The 17,912-nt window shown below is 35.5% G+C and overlaps 1 protein-coding gene across 1 annotated transcript in view; it reads right to left on the minus strand.

Annotated features, from left to right (window-relative positions):
* Window positions 1-17,912, minus strand: part of LOC5579987 (decaprenyl-diphosphate synthase subunit 2) — a 34,622-nt gene that overhangs the window by 10,768 nt on the left and 5,942 nt on the right. Inside the window, exon 2 of the mRNA XM_001660203.2 lies at window positions 9,780-10,454. Coding sequence (XP_001660253.2) covers window positions 9,780-10,129 — 350 coding nt within the window. The 5' untranslated portion in view covers window positions 10,130-10,454. The remainder of the gene's footprint in view (window positions 1-9,779; window positions 10,455-17,912) is intronic.

Here is a 17,912-nt window from a genome sequence, read left to right on the forward strand (position 1 = left end):
TGGGCGTTAACGGGTTAAAGCGGGAAAAGGCCCCTTTAGAGTCATATTGATGTTATAATTTATAACGTCAACTCGACATTAATGGGGCCTTTTCCAACTCTAAATCCACTTTAACTGTAGTTATACAGTAAAGCTAACTTTATGTACACCATTTATTATGTTTTACGAAAATTTTAATAACATACAAACTTGGATCATGAAAAATAAATTGACTAACTGGCGCTACGCTACGGATCTGCTGGTAAGTTTCAGGCAGGATTATTGTAAGGAGAGAGTACTTGTTGAAATCCTAATGGAATTTCTGAATGAACTACTAACACAGTAACTGAAAGCATTTCTGGTATAATTAGGATTAGAGAGTGGAAGTAAAGGCAAAACTAACAGGCAGTGGTGGAAAAGTTCGCATCATGAAGCAGCTCACGAGTGAATACCAACGCATAACAAACATCACATACCGTCGGACGGGGCTACTTTTGATTCCAGGGGCTACTTTGGACACTCACCTTTCGTATTTATTTGCAGCGTAAATATTAATCTGAGCTATTTTGTGTCTTCAGCACTTTTATTAACCAATGTATGCTCTACCACTAGGCATGATTATTTTTTGGAACAATATCAACAATAACAGGATAAACAAGAAAACATTTCAAAAAAGTCCGAATAAATATTCACAAGGTAAAAAACATTGGCCATGCAAACATTGTTTGAATTTTACCCATGTCGTGGAAACTTGTAGGGAGCATCACAAAACTATCAAACCATCATGTTTCATGAAAATCTTGTGAATTGTTTTGCTTAAAATTGTTTTTTTTATTAAAATAACTGATCAAAAGTTTTATTTTTACGACTTTTTTTTATTATAATGTTTTGGTTTGAATATTTTACAACATAAAAAATAAAATAAATGTTTGTAAAAGTGAATAGACATAAAACACACATATTTCAATACGTACCAATGACAAGTTCACAACAAAATCTCTAAAAAAAATATTTCCCGTCATATTTTACATGAATTTGCAGTACTAAACAATTGCATCCTTCAAATGCTTAAAATAAACTGCTCTTAAGCCAGCTCTAAACTGCTAAGAAGCTAAAGCCATATTACAAAAGCAAACTTACTTCTTTACGATCTTGCAAAACTTTACTTCATAGATTGCGTTTTTATTGAAAATTACTTACTGGTATTAAATTAGTTACGGGTATTAATGTGATCCATATCGTTCATATAACAGTAAAAATAGAAAAAGTTTTTGTAAAAAAACTCATTAATCATTGCAGTACCTAGTAGTACATCGTTCGTTTATGTCAACTTGAAAATCAAGCATTCGTAACTGATAGTTCCTTCTAAGAGGAAGTTGCAAGTTTAAGTTTCATACTGCAAACTGAGAATAGTGAATGGCATGTTTCGTTGAAATTTGTTATATATGTGTAATTGTTTCTAGCTTTGCAATTTTCTAAATTATGATTATCAATGGAAAACGTTCAATAACATCACAGTGGATGATAATCTATAGAATCAGTTTGAAAGTTATAAGGAAAAAAAATTTAATTATCAAATTGTGAAAATGTCCAAAGTAGCCCCTTTTTTGTCTTTAAGGAGACACTTTTTTCGCTATTCAAGCATTTTTGTTATTCCGTGATGGATTTGCCTCATATTTTGCACATTTGTTACATATGTACAACTTAAATATAGACAAGAATTATCAATATCTATCAAACATTCTAAGAGTTACAAATCCTCAAAGTAAATGAATGTGGAAATAATGTCAAAAGAAGCCCCGTTTGACGGTACTCGCGAATTGGCTAGGTGTGAGTGAGTCCGCACCCGTCTGCTCGGGAGAACATGTCAAAAGAAGTAGCAACAAGGCCGGGAACGTTTACTCGCGAGTAACCGAGCAAAGTGTGTTTTATTATGGTTTTGACAGACAAATTGATTGTATAACCATCAAATCGACAGTTGACTACTAGTTTGTAGTCAAAAACCCTTGGAAACCATAAATCTCTGAGGGGAAATAGCTTTTTTCCCATAAGCACAATATGACTCTGAACAGCTCCGAACACGTTCACGATTCACTTTAGCTTCGGTTATTCGGGAGCATGCCAGATGCGAGTAAACCAGCGCTCGGAAGTATTTGGTTTTGTTTTCGTTCCAGTTCAGCAGACTTGTTCGCCACTTTCCATCACTGCTCACAGGACAATTTGTTTTTCTAGAAATTTTCCAAAATCTTCCATCTATAGAAGTTGATTGAAATTTCGATAGAAATCTAAATCATTTCGAACCGAATTTTTTGAAAACTTGTTTCTTCAATTTCCTCCAGAAGTTCTATAGACGTTTTCCACAGGTTTTTTTTTTGTTTTGGGATACTGAGGTTTATACTTTGCCACATTATGTGTTTTATGGAAGTGCTTCTTATTGCAAAATTTCAGACAATTCAGCCGAGAAAAATCACTAGTTAAAAGAAAAAGAAGATAGCTGAACAGAGAAAAAAAAGCGGTAAGAAAGTGTGCATTGAGGATATTGAAACTTCGAAAATCATATGAATTTACAATAATGTTTGCCACAGGATACAAATATGATTTTCATAAAATAGTTTTTGCAATACTCTTCATTTCAAAAATTGTCTGCCGAAATTAAAAAAAAGTCGAATCATTAAAATTTATTATTATTAAACCAAGAACGTGGATAACTCACAAGCCCATCAGGGTTTCGAAAACTTTATTTACTTAAAAGCCAACAATATTTTGAAGTAGCGCTTTGATTCATATTCCGACACTCAAAGCTGACCTCAAGTACATATATTAAGCATTAGTAAGTTGAAATATGTGAACATGCCAATCTCTTTGCGAAATCAAACTGTAAGTTATTGAGTGTGTTAATAAAAATAATGTTTTAAAGAGTTTTTTTTTTGTTATTTTTTACCTGAAGTATGGAACAACATTTCGATTTCAAATGCCAAACATTGTGCTCATTTTGTCTAATATTCCGAACAACTTGATTCAAATTCCAAACAGCATAAATAATTAGGATTTGAATCAATAATATAGCAAATAAATTAAACGCGCTTGAACTTCAGAATCATTACAACTCCTAGGGTCTAATTGGTCGGTATACAGACAGACCGGACTAGAAAGCAATACCTCTTATATGTTGCTAATCTTGACAGATAGGCCTATATCAACCAAATACTCAATTGACAGTTTATGTAAATCAGGCGTTTACAAAATTACATGCAACCACTGTAACTAAATTTACATAGGACAAACAAAACGCTCTCTCAATTTTTACTATTTGATTTTTATGAAAATAATGTAAAATGTAACTTAAATTTTATGCAAATCTACAAGACAGTATTGAATTTGATTGATATTGCAAATGTTTTTCATCCCACATATGTGAATCAGTGAATCAAGACGGTCTTACCGTCGCTCGAATTCATATTCGTGCAGAGCATTGTTTTTCACATCAAGTTGATAAGAAACTTTGAATAGATATATCTAATTTAGATTTCTTTATCAATAATGAAGGTCATAGGTGTCATCTATTGTTCGACGTTACCCAATATTTCCATTTACTTTAATCTTTGGCATAATGCAAAAGTATTGAATTTGTGTCTAAAATTGACCCAATTCCACTTCAAACAAAATTTGAACGCTTGAATATTTAATAAAATCGTTCAGTTGTATTAGAGTATATTTGGATTATTTATAGGTAATATGTCCACACCACCATTCGAACAGTAACTTTTTTTTGAGGTGTTGCGTTTAGAATGATATTTGGGAATACTGAATGAGTTTCAGTATCATATAACGAGTAGAAGAGAACTACAAATGGATATCTGCATCTTACACCTTAAATCAGGCCTGGCCAACCTTTTTGGCTCTTTTTTGACATAAACGGTTAGTGCGTTCGCAAAAATAGTCCGATATTTAAAATTTTTACCTCGAACGAATGCTTAATAGTATATCTAATTGATCCATGTATAAAAAATTGTATCAATTCTTTTGTTAGCGAGGCAAACATCAGTCAGGATTTTTTCCACCTAATTGCATGGATTGCAATTGGATCAGATAGATATACACAAGAGCCTTCATTTGAGGTGAAACTTTCTCATAGCGCACTATTATTGAGGACTCACCAACCATTTATGTCAAAAGTGAGACAAAATGGTTGGGCAGGCCTGCCTGAAATTCTTGTTTGGTACAATAATTATAAATAATCACAAACCAGAATTATTCGTCAAAATCTCTTTTTTTTTTGCTCTTAGATGGGTAAAGGTGATCCATAGTCATTTTTTAATCATATACAGCCTGAATAATAATTTTATTTTTACTAACTTATATAGTTATAGAGTTTGATAGTAGCAGAGGCGCGTTCACGTTCAAAAGCATGTGTAGGATAAACGTTGGCAAATATTTTGTGCACAGTGAAGCTAAAAATAAACTATGGAATCCTAGGCCAGTATTTTTTTTTTTTAATGCACTCTGTGCTCGTGGCCACTACTGTACCGGAATCAGTTAATCTGTAGCTTCTTAACCGATACAGATCTATTTTCAACTTATCTATATTTACATCTACACTCTCTCCTACTCTTTTACTCTCACACCGAGCAGGTAGGAGAGAGCTCTGCTGTTAGTGAGGCTACCCGGATAGAGGTGAATAACAAAATAATGGTAAAATAAGAACAAATTGTGCTATCATATCTACTTTAACCATTATTAGGTTATTGATATATGACATTAAATATCTTATCAATAGCAAAACATACAATCATAGCAAAAATTATCATTGATATGCTATTCTTGAAAGTCATGTAATATCTAATCAATAACAAAATATACTATCATGGTAAAATTTGTTATTTGTGTAAAAAAATACTAAAAAACATTAAATATCTAAAGAATAACAAACATTGCCATCACAGTAAAATATGTCATTATTTTGATAATTGAAAACTTTATTTAAATGAACAAACCAATATCAAATTTTACCATAATAGCTCATTTTACTATTCGTATGATATTCATTGAAGATTCAAAAAGCAAAAGTTTTTTAGCAGGAAAGCAAAAAGTTTATTTTTCAATTATGCTAAATTAAAATATTAAAGTCAAAGAATTAAAATTATCATTATTTTGATCTACTTGTGAATAGCTTATTTAGTTATTATTTTGTTATCAATATCTAAATAATAACATATTTTGTTATTTACGGTTACCTATATTTTTGCTATTATTTTGTTATTACAATGGCAAAATATGTTATTATTTAGTTTTTATGCCATACAAGCTTAGATATTATTTTTGCTATTTTATCTCTTATTTCAAACAAACAAAGAACAAATTTTGCTATTCAAACATTCTATTTTAATAGTAAATTTTGTTATTCTTTTCATATTCTCCTTTACCCGGGTAGCTGCCTGCGAAGAGGGTCAGTTTATCTGATACTGATAGTCACCATCTGATACTGACGGAGGATGGATGTGCTCCCCAAAGCACGGTCCTCCGTGAGGCGTCTTCTGGTGGCTGGACGGGTTTTTTGTGGAGGGGCTGGGAATCGAACCCATGACCTTCAGCTTATGAAGCGAAAACGTAACCTCAAGGCTACAGACCCCCCTAAGGCTAGTATTGAAAGTGACTATATTTGTGGTGCCCATACACTAAGTGTATCACATTTTGGTCGGTTCTGAGTTGAGTATATAAAAAAAATCTATTTCAAAGCTTTCTAACGACAATTTTAAGTGGTTTTCCGCTCAACAGAAAAGAGAACATAATTATTAAAAGGCTGGCTTCTTTCGTCATTTTCCACATAATTTGTACAGAATAGCATGAAGCAAAGGGCTGTCAGTGAGAAAAAAACAAACACCGTTTTGATTCATATTACGGACACTTAAGGCCTCAGTGACGTGTTACTCTTCAAAGAGCATATAAAATTATCCATTCTGTAAGATTCCTTCGCGTCATCGAGCCTTCAAAACACTTAACTTTCGAATGGTGGGTGAAGATTTGTATTCTGCAACTTGCAAAATTTTAAACATATAGAAATGTGTGGCCTTTTTATGATTCTTATTCCGGACGCTTCCTGACGTTTGCCTCATTTTCCGGACATTTTGGTTCGATTTTGGGACAACTCATGAAAATCATAAATAAAAAAGTCAAATCATCAATTGAAATCATAAAACCACTAAATAGACCTCTAATATAGCTGGGCATTATAAATTTACATAGATTTCAGTGGCAAAAGCTTATTGAAAAGAGTCTCAAAAATGAAAATTTTTGAACGACAATAAATGATACATTTCATATGAAATATTTCCCAAACAAAGTAGAGTGTCCGGAATTAGAAGCTGTCCGTAATATGAATCAAAACGGTAGCTGTTTTTGTTTCACTGACAGCCCTTTGTTTCATGCCAGACGTTACCATAAGACTAAGAAAGCTTTTCGTCCTTAGCACTTTTCATTGGATTATTTTTTGTAATCATTCATACTAGAAAATATGACTATCATTTATGTTATACCCTTTTTAAATCAGTTTTAGAAAAAAAAATGACAAGAACAGATCAAACTGCTTGCAAAATGTACCGTTTTGATTCATATTACGGACACTTAAGGACTCAGGGAAATATAACCCAGCATAGAGCATACAAAATAAATCATTCTGTATGATTCCTTAGCGCTTTCGAGCGTCGGAAGTCCTTTACTTTCGAACGGTGGATGAAGAATACGCTTCCGCAACTTCAATAATTTTAAATAAATCAAAATGTGTGGCCTTTTCATGATTCTTATTCCGGACGCTTCCTCACTTTTGCCTCATATTCCGGACACTTTGAATCGAATTCCGGACAGCTCATGATAATCATTAATGGAACAGTCAAATCATCAATCGAAATCGTTAAACCACCAAAGAGACATCTAAGGTAGTTGGGCATTATAAATTTTCAAAGATATTTATGGAAAAAGTTTACTAAAACGAGCCTTGAAATTGAGAACTTTTGAACAGCAAAAATTGAAACATTTCGCGTGAAATGTTTCCCATACAAAGTAGAGTGTCCGGTATTTAAAGCTGTCCGTAATATGAATCAAAACGGTATATCATTGTACAGAAACTCCATCAAATATTTCACTGAAATTCCTTAGATAATTTGACACGAATTTTCTGATAATTGTCAGAAGATTTAGCAATGCTTCGATAGATTATATCTAGACTTTTGGGGAAATCAGACTGTATCATTTAATACTGAAACTCCCGGCTACGCAGTCCTAGAAAGATTAAAACGAGTTTTTTTAACCCAACGTTTCGAAATAGGTATTGGGTCTCCTGACGAAGACACAATCCCCGTGTCGAAACATTGTTTTAAAATAAAACTCGATTCGATCACTCTAAGACTGCATAGCGGTGAATTCCATAGAGATCGCACGTTCAGAAATCCTATAACACTCGAGCTGTACATAACACGATGCGACTGGTCTTCTCAAGAATTGGTTCCAGGAATGCTCAAGGCAATTTGTCCCAGAACATATAAAAAGATGACCGCAGATTTGTTTCCAGGAACCGTCCATTGATAGATTCAGAAGTGCCATAGAGGTTTGCTCTAATAATTTTTCTAACGGTCAAGGAAGTTTTTCGTAACAATTATTACAGTTAGTTTCCCAGGATTTTCACTATAAATATTTGCAATCGTTCTTTGAACGAGCCAGAACTTTTGGGGGTCATGCACAAAGCTTGTGAAGCTTCACTAGGCAATATAAAACATGAAAAGCCTTATAGTGTCTTCCATCTTCCATAAGAATAAGTGCGACCCTGATCGAGTTGGTTTGTGTATTGAATAGATGGTAAATAATTTAATTGATAATTCAAGATTTCTACTGATATTTGTTGATTTTTGGTTTTGTAGAATCATGGGTAGGACAGAATACTATAAAGAATGTATAATTTTCTTAGTAAATTGCCTACTTTTAGGCGTATTCCGCGTTCAGTGTTTTTAATTTTAAAATAACTCAGATAGCCGTAGCGGTAAACGCACAGCTATTCAGCATGACCATGCTGAGGGTCGTGGGTTCAAATCCCGCTGGTCGAGGATCTTTTCGTGAAGGAAATTTTCTCGATTCCCAGGGCATAGAGTATCTTCGTACCTGCCACACGATATACACATGCAAAAATGGTCAATCGGCAAAGAAAGCTCTCAGTTAATAACTGTGGATGTGCTCATAAGAACACTAATCTGAGAAGCAGGCTTTGTCCCAGTTGGGACGTAATGCCAGAAAGAAGAAGAAGAAGAACTCAAAAAGTAAATGACTTGTAAGAGTTTGACATTCATATGCGGCTTCAAGGGCCGTGATTTTAATAAGTAATGACATTTCCAATATTACCAAACATTTTTTGCATAGGTGATCAATTTTATTCTATACATTTTTTTTATATGCTTAAATATTTCAGTAAACTAAATACGGTATAGGGTGCAGAACCAGGGGCCCAGATAGCCGTAGCGGTAAACGCGCAGCTATTCAGCATGACTAAGCTGAGGGTCGTGGGTTCGAATCCCACCGGTCGAGGATCTTTTCGGGTTGGAAATTTTCTCGACTTCCCAGGGCATAGAGTATCATCGTACCTGCCACACGATATACGCATGCAAAAAAATGGTCATCGGCATAGTAAGCTCTCAGTTAATAACTGTGGAAGTGCTCATAAGAACACTAAGCTGAGAAGCAGGCTCTGTCCCAGTGGGGACGTAACGCCAGAAGGAAGGAAGGAAGGAAGGTGCAGAACTACTTGGGCACTTCTATGATTCACTTTGACATGGGGAGTTTTTCTCGGCTGATTTGTCTGAAACTTTGCAAAAAGAAGCTCTTTGATGCGACGCACATTGTGGCCAAGTACGAGCGCAGTAGCTTTCAAAAAAACCCACTGCCAAAGTGAATCAAAGTGCCAATAATTGGATCCGGCTCCCTATAGTTGCGAGCGATGGGTGCCATTTGCATTTTCAACTGAAAATATCAATAAATATCCAACAATCTGAACAATGTTACCTTGGATTACGATATCGAAAATTATCTGCTGTACAAAACTCAGGGGCTCAGATAGCCGTAGCGGTAAACGCGCAGCTATTCAGCAAGACCAAGCTGAGGGTCGTGGGTTCGAATCCCACCGGTCGAGGATCTTTTCGGGTTGGAAATTTTCTCGACTTTCCAGGGCATAGAGTATCTTCGTACCTGCCACACGATATACGCATGCAAAAATGGTCATTGGCATAGTAAGCTCTCAGTTAATAACTGTGGAAGTGCTCATAAGAACACTAAGCTGAGAAGCAGGCTCTGTCCCAGTGGGGACGTAACACCAGAAAAGAAGAAGAAGACAAAACTTTAATTTGGTTTTCTGCAGCAATTTTCTCCTGCCCGGGTTGTGCAAATGAAACATAAATACCTGTCAGACCATAAATCTATGCATTAAGCAACAGGTGTAAAAGTATAAGTCGTATATGTTAAAACCTGAGGTCAATCACTTATTTGTACAAGCTCTTAGCAGTTCCCTAAACTACGCAATCTTCCGTAGGTACATATGCCCTAAGCAGCACCGAAGTCATCACTCAATTCGCAACCACACAAGCTTCACTACGCTTTACGCATACGAAACACGCTGAAGATAAAACTAGAAAGCGCGTCCGTCGCCAACACTTGCCCACACTAGCAAACCTCTTCCTCTCAAGGTCGTTCCGCGGGAAAATACCACGCGACAAAACCAGTTCCACCTCGGCGACGGGAACCGCAAAGACAATAAAGGTACTTACTTGGCCGTCTTCAACAGCGGATGATTACTGCCGACCAGCTTCCGCAGATGCAGTGCCACATTGGCAATCTCGTCGCTCAGCAGCCATCGCAGGCTCAGGAAGGACGTCGGATAGCCGACAATCTTTTCCGCCTCACTCACGGCCCGGTTCCAATCGTGCTGTTTTTGGACGGGTTTGGCCGTCGTGACCGTCGCTTGTTTGTCGCGAACCAACGAACTGGAACTGATTGTGCGCAGGTTGATCACCGTCGAGGGTCGATAACGAGGCATCGCCGATCCCAGTACGGCGCTACTAGTTTTGCTGGCATTCCGTAGATGGGCCTGCAGACAGCAGATACGGCTCAGGGACATTTTCGCCAACGGTTCCTAATCTGCCTTTTTCAGCGACGACGAGGGAGTAAGTTCAGCTTTGGGCGATCAGTTCAGTTCAGGGTTCGTCGCTGTGTGAAAGTGGAACAGATCCGCAAGTGCGCGCGCGCGAACTAACACGTTGCCTTAGCGGAGAATGACTATGTTGGGCTGATGACTGTTTGATACTGGGGTCCGTAAACGCTGCTGATGGATTTGCTACCGTCTGCCTATAGGCCTACAGGGCTCGCATACAAGAAACGTTGTGCGAAGACAAAAAGTGAAAATTCCTTTCCTTATACCGTGCGGGGCCGATTGTCGGTTGTGTCTGGAAATGATGTAAAAGAAACATGCAAAGATTAATAAGATGGTCGAACCGGTTCTTCGGTGGGGACGTATTTCGCGGCAGAGATGTCGCCTTCAATACATCTGGGGAAGGTTTTATTATTGTAGCAACCGGTTTTGCTAAACGTTGATGACGTAAACGGTACTAAAAGCGATTTATGGCAACCTTTGGCTGAGTTGGTTGGGGAGTTCCTTCAACTTCTAGCGAAATAACTCTTCAAAGGCGTGTAACCTGTTTTCTAAGTAAATATAATTCTCCTTCTTCTTCTTGGCATTACGTCCTCACTGGGACAGAGCCTGCTTCGCAGCTTAGTGTTCTTATGAGACTAGCACAGTTATTAACTAAGAGCTTTCTTTGTCAAAGTTTCCAGTTTTGCATTCGTATACATTGTGGCAGGTACGATGATACTCTACACTCTTAAAAATAATAAAAATTACTGTGGACGTAATTCTGGTTATGACAGAATGACACATGATGTAAGTGATTAAACGACACAAAAACGTGTCCTTGAAGATGTATTGAACAAAAAATGTAATTTTACATGTTGAAAGACACGAAAACGATGAAACTGTGATTGACATTTCCCGAATCAGACACAAACGTATTTGAAATTCGACACAAATTTACGTCATTCGGCTCGCTTCTTTTATGTGCATCCCAAAAGACGTAAATCACATTACTTTTTGGTACTGTGTATGTCCAGGAAAGTCAAGGAAATTTCCATTACGGAAAGTTCTTGGACCGACCGATAATCGAACCCAGACCACCTTCAGCATGGCTTTGCTTTGTAGCCGCGGGCTCTAACCACTCGGCAAAGGAAGTAATTTAAATCGTAATTTAAAAAAATATTCTACATAAACGTATTCTCTCATGTGTTCAAAAAGTTTAATTTGAATTCTTTGTTTGGTACACAAATTACGTAACGCTAAAAATCGATATTTTGATACCCTCTTTCGTAAGTAACTGAAGCTCAACCCCGCTGCCGTTACGTATTTTTTGTACGATGCATAATACTGTCTCTCATTCGGTACTCATCAGATGACATACAGATTCTGTATTTTTTCTCAAATGTTTAGAAAAACATTGGCAGACGCTCCACTCCAGAACCTGGTGGATTGTAATATACTGTCAGGTTTTTTAAGCGAGGGATACGTACTGCTAAAAAAACTCGGTTAAATTGCGTAAAAAAAGTTCTTGATGATTCTCAACATGGAAAAACAAGAGTATTTGATTTTTTGTGTACGGACCGCGCAAAAAATACCTGGCAGTACAGTATTGGACTTTTGCAAGTTTTTTTTTCTATTTTCCACAAAAAATTGTTAAATTTGGTGGATGTTGACCCGAGGAGGAACAAATAACTCGCAATAATTTATGCATACCATATTTTGGTATCATACCAAAATTAGGTATTGTTCAGTTGTCAATACCTTATTTTGGTATCATGATGGAATGAAAACAATGTTTAAAACAATTAAAAATACTTTATTTTGGTATTCGATAGCTATTGAGGACTGCTGGAGGTATTGAACTACTATTGAAAAATTTCACTTTTATATGAAAACCATTATGAATTATTTAGGTATTACAATACCTGATTCAATTATCAGTTTGGTGTTTGTAGAATATGCAGAATGTATAATTTGAGGCATAAGAGCAGGGCTCATTCATACCTCATTCAGGTTGTAAGTATCAGTGTTAGCGTGGCAGTAATGACTGGTAACCCTAAGCACAGTCCAGCAGGAAGAACATTAAAGATAGGAGATCGGTTTTGAGAATAAAGTAGTAAAGTAGTGACAGGTCAGTTGGATAGGTGGTTTGAAACTAAGCAGAAAGAAGCACTGAGATTTGTGAGTACTAGTGTAATTTGGTGAAATAATTGAATTATAAATAAATCTATTCTAGTTTGAACTGATTAACAAAAAACCCGACTTTCAATCTGCTCTAAGAATCAGTGTCGTGATTGAATCACCCTCAGCGCTCTAACAATCGGAAAATATCTGGTATGGAATACCTTAGTTTGGTATTCAGTAGTTATGATGATAATAAATCTTCGAGCTGTTTAGTAGAATACCTATAAGTAGAAGAAAAAACCGAATTTAGTACTATACCATTTAATTCCACTAGAGTTTGTATCCTTTGACAGATACGCGTATTTCGACCTCAACTGTAAGTCGAGTCTAGTACACGACACTGAAGACGGCCTTACAGTTGAGGTCAAAATACGCGTATCTGTCAAAGGATACAAACTCTAGTGGAATTAAATGGTATAGTACTAAATTCGGGTTTTTCATCTACTTATTCAGTAGTTATTTTTTTCTGCTCGGGGATCAAAATTATTGTTGTTCATCTGAATGAAATTTTCAAAGCACCTCAGGCATATCTTGAATTTTAACAAATGTTTTCCACTGATTTCGTCTTTCACAATTTAAAAAGCATTAACGGTTTAACTCTCTTTGTTCGCTAGTAGCTCCAGAGCTCCATTGATTTTTTACGAACTGGGACAAATCGAATCAGATGAATACTATATAAAAGATACTAGAATACGATTCCATACTCATAAGATCAATCTAATAGTAAACTAAAATAGTAAAACTATTTATAAACATACACATAACTTTTGAAAAAATATAACATACTAAGTAAAACATAGCCCATTTGCAACATACAACACAGTATAGGCTAATATTTTCAAAGCTGAACGATCACTTCGACATCTGGTGGCTAGTAGGAGAACCGTCATAAAAGAGGTTGGGTTGAGAACGCTCCGTGTGCAGCATAGGAAGGAGCACACATATTACACTTTTTCTCGAAATAGTTATGTTGTAGACGATCAGAGAGCATTGAAAAACATGATAAACTTTTTTTCCTTCCAAAATTTACAGATCCGGTCAGTGTTCATGTACGATTTGTAGGATAAAATTGAAAAATTGGTGTTTGGCTACATAGGTTATAAACATCCGGATTCTTTGTTTATGGCTAAATTTGTTGTGAAATAATGCGTATCGCAAGAATAAAGGGTCAAAATGATTATGCCAATGGAAAAAAGTTTAATAATTAATTGATTATGAGCTAATTTGTGAGTCGAAAAGTTGAATTTTGGACGTAAACAAACATTTTCAATGACATTTCTCTCCTTCTTACCTAGCGACCTCTATGCTGGTGGCGCATTAAATTTGCCTATGCTTGAAGGACTATTTGACGGAGTCCTGCGGATATATTTGGTGAATGTTATATAGGAATTTTGACGTAAATTATCAACAGATCAACGAAGAAATCAGTTTACAGGAGTGCCTAGTAAAAATACTGGTATACGCGTCAACTTGTGATGTTGTTGGTGCAGCGAGACCTTCCAAAAAATGCACAATTGATGCAGTTAGTTCAAATATGACACATTTATGTGAAAAGAAGCGTATTTGCTCGAAGCACAGCCTCCGTACCCGCCCCCAACTACGTCACAAGTTGGCACAGGTGAAATCAACGCATCTGTAAAAATTCTGAATTGCTACTGCAAAGGAAATGTAATATTGTTAACCAAATGTTAATAAAAGCTTAATTTTTTTACCAAATTGGGATGATAGTGTTGTCTAACACAGAACACCTAGATATAAGAAATTAATGTAATGGTTAGAATGATACTAATGAAGAATTAAAAAAAAATCAATCCTAAATCTTTTAGTGAAAAGCATTCTTACAAATGTGGTCCATTTTTGTAATCACATTCAGATATTTCAATACAACTTGAAGCGCCTCTTTACTTAGGCTTGGTACGCCCTTTTTATTTTACTAAATAATAAGAAATGAATGTAATGTTTGAAATGATACTAATAAAGAATTTAAAAATAAAACAATAAATAAACAAAAATAAAAAATACAGATCATAAAAACGAATAACCTGAAAAAAAAAACTTTGAGCATCCCTAAACATGTGACGAAACCTGAAAGAAATATTAGAAAAATCTTAAAGAAATGTTTCAATAGTAGTTCAATACCTCAATGAAGTATTTTTAATTGTTTTAAAGATTTCTATCAATACCAGTACAAAACCAAATTGAGGTATTGATAACTGAACAATACCTAATTTTGGTATGATACCAGATCATTCTAAGCAGGACAAACTTCTTCAGGTTCTGCAACAAGATTTAAAAATGAGTCTTGAATGGTGTTTTAGCCGTACCCTAAGGACAATTTACAAAACCCTCTGTTGGAATCTAGCGAAATTCGGGATTTTGTTTTTAGAAAACCCTGTCAAAAAAGCTTATAAAATTCTGAGAATGATTTATATAATATCTTGGACAACATTCATACGGGATAGAAATCCTGAGCTAAATTCTAATGTAATCATGAGCACAACCTCCGACCAAATTTTTACAGAAGAGTAATTTTCGCTGAGACTGGGCCACTATTTACAATTCGTCTTTCAAAATGTTTAAAATTTGCTCATTCGAAAGCCCCTGTCGAGTAACTAAAGGAACTGTAACAGTTATTGATGACCCCTCGATTTTTTTTTATAATTCTTGACTCACTCAAACTGCCATAACTCGAAATTTTCTTCAACAACCCCTTCACAATAACATGGTGTTAGAGAGAGAACATAGGAGCTTCATATGCAACAATAAAAATATTTGGCGGCCATATTGAATTTGGCTGCCATATTCGATTTTATGGTAAAAACTGAATTTTCATGGTGTTCGCAACCACCGATTTTAAAAGTTTCATCACTGAAATATCGGTTTTGCTTTGTGATGATCATGCAATTCGGTATCAGGCACACATACCTCGTTGTTCTCAGTATAGATACTTCATAGGGGTCACACGGAAATCATGCCACGCTCCAAGATGTGGTGGAGGTCAGGCAGATCGTGACAAATATTATCATAACCCATAAGAATTTCCTTAGAATCTTCTTCATAGTTCCACTAGGATTTTTTTCAAATATTTTCAATATAGCAAAGAAAATACACATTAAAACGGAGCGAAATATGACCAAAATCAGTACACACATGGAGAGCCATAGCGTTGCCTCATGGCGCCCTTGGAGAACCTTCATTTATACGCTCCTAGTCAAAGTCAAGATTTTCATATTACAGGTCGGATTCGATTATCCGGAGTATCGATTTTTATTTCACTCCGGATAATCGAATCACTAACAGAAAAAATGAAATTTGATATATAAGGACTTAAATATTATCTTTTTTCGTTGTTTTATTTATATGATGCAGTGGCGTAGCCAGAAATTATTTCTAGGAACACTAGGGGTCTTGAGAAGAAAAACAAATTTTTGACCGGCATACAAAAAAAAACCTTTTTTAAACCCCCATTTTCTTACCAACGTTCAAAACTGTTAAACTATTCATACTGTATATTGCAATACTAAATTATCTCAAAATGAAAATACTAAATAATCTCCAAAATTATCCGGATAATCGAGTCCGACCTGTATTGCGTTAAACATAAGGTACCGCGGGGCAAGTGGGTAAATGGGGTAAGTGAAAATAGTTGGTATATTTTACTGGATATGTGAATTAATGTTTTAAATTCATGCGTAAACCTGTGAGGCTTTTCGGAACATTAGGATAGATAAAAGATTCCTGAAATTTTTCAGAAATTATTGCATAATAGAGCGAAAGATTGTTAATCTGTCGGCTATCACTCCGTAACAAGTTGGCGTTGTGCAATCTTATTTTACTATTTTCAGTGGAAAAATTATTTTCTGTACCACTTCTAAGTTGTCCCCTCTGACAATTTCAAACCGCAATAAAAAAAGAGAATTATTTCGACGTAGACCTAAAAATAACTAAATTGAAATACCGTCAATTTTATAATCACCTGAGGCAAGTGAAAAGTTTCTCATTAGAGATTGAAATTGTGTTTTCTCTTTAGGTAGCTATAAGTAAACATGGTTCACAATTATCCTAGAAGAACAGAACGTGCTGATAATTCAAGAAACACTATACTCAAAGCGTTAAAAGCTATTAGAAATCATGGAACTTCTCTAAAAGAGGCTGCCAAACATTACGATATAAATATGTCTACTTCGGACAGCCGATAAAAAGAAAGACGTTGGTTGAAAAGATTCAATATAAGAGAACGCATGGAAACCTCGAGGAATGTCTAGGTTAAGCTAGTTCAAAACATAAAAATGGGATATAGGTCTTTCCACATAAAAAAGATTCTAAATAATTTATTCAAGGATTCCGTTTGATTTCTCCCGAAGAGTTATCTGACGTCACATCTGACTTTATTAAAAACAAATAACGAGCGGTGGAAGTTCTACAGAGCAGAAATGCAATTGGTATACCATAATGAAAGAACTAACATTGGAAATGTTGCAGTTATAATGTTATCGAATCATTTCAATAAACATAACTGAACAGAAGAAATATAATAAAATATTCTTTGTTTGCATGTTAATTATGTTATTGTTCATTGAGACGCCTTAACAAATGTTAAAGGACCTTAATAAAGGTAATAGAAATCGTGAATATAACTGTTAGTTTTTGAATTTATTGTTCAAAACGATAAAATTTTCACTTGCCCCACTTGTAGGGCAAGTGAAAAGTAAGGGGACATTTTTCAAGAACTTTTTCTGTATTTTTATCTTTAATTTTACATAAAAAATTATTTCAGCATACTGCTTATATTTCGTTGGAGTCAAGCTAAAAAATTTACACGACCTCATTTGTTTCAATTGGTCTAGAATTTGAAGAATTTCAACTATGAGAATTCCATTACCCATTTGCCCCACGGTACCTTACCAAAAAATTCCAATAGGATTTTTTTTAACTTTTTGGTGACTTGATTAATAGTTCATACCTCAAATCTTAGGAAAAGTCATGATAAAGCTTAAATATTGACCAAAATCAAGAATGCTTTAAACAATTGATTGAACTTTTTTCAAGAAGCTCACATTTCTTGTTCAGGAAAATTGTCTGAAGTGATCCATAAAAAATATGAGGTTATCTATAAAAACTACTGTCTGAATATTATTGGATAATATTTTAAGAAAATCTGAAGTTATTCATAAAAAATACTGTACGTATGGCTAGAAACAAACTTGCAAAACTACTTAAATAAACTAAAGTCTTTTTTTACACGGTTTTATGATTTATGATGGCTGCTTGGGCACGTCAGGAGTTAATCATCAATATTAACCTCCTTTTCCCGAGCAGCCTAGATAGCCGTGTAGTGTCGGTAGCGGTTGTTTCAACTGGCTAAGAATTAACACTACGGATTGCCTGTTCCGGTGGTAAAAGTCCACCTCACAGGTGACCCCTAATTTATGGTGTAATGCGTACCGTCCCTAAGAATGAATGGTTAGGGGGGTCTAAATAAAACCTAACCGCAAACGGAGCCTGTGGGGTACCAGGGCGCCCTCCACAGTATTGAGTCCTTCCTGTGCTACCCGGAGCAATGGTGCAGGTGACCTTGTGTTTCTCCGAG

The sequence above is a fragment of the Aedes aegypti genome, chromosome 2 (assembly GCF_002204515.2).
Source record: "Aedes aegypti strain LVP_AGWG chromosome 2, AaegL5.0 Primary Assembly, whole genome shotgun sequence".
Lineage (NCBI taxonomy): Eukaryota > Metazoa > Arthropoda > Insecta > Diptera > Culicidae > Aedes > Aedes aegypti.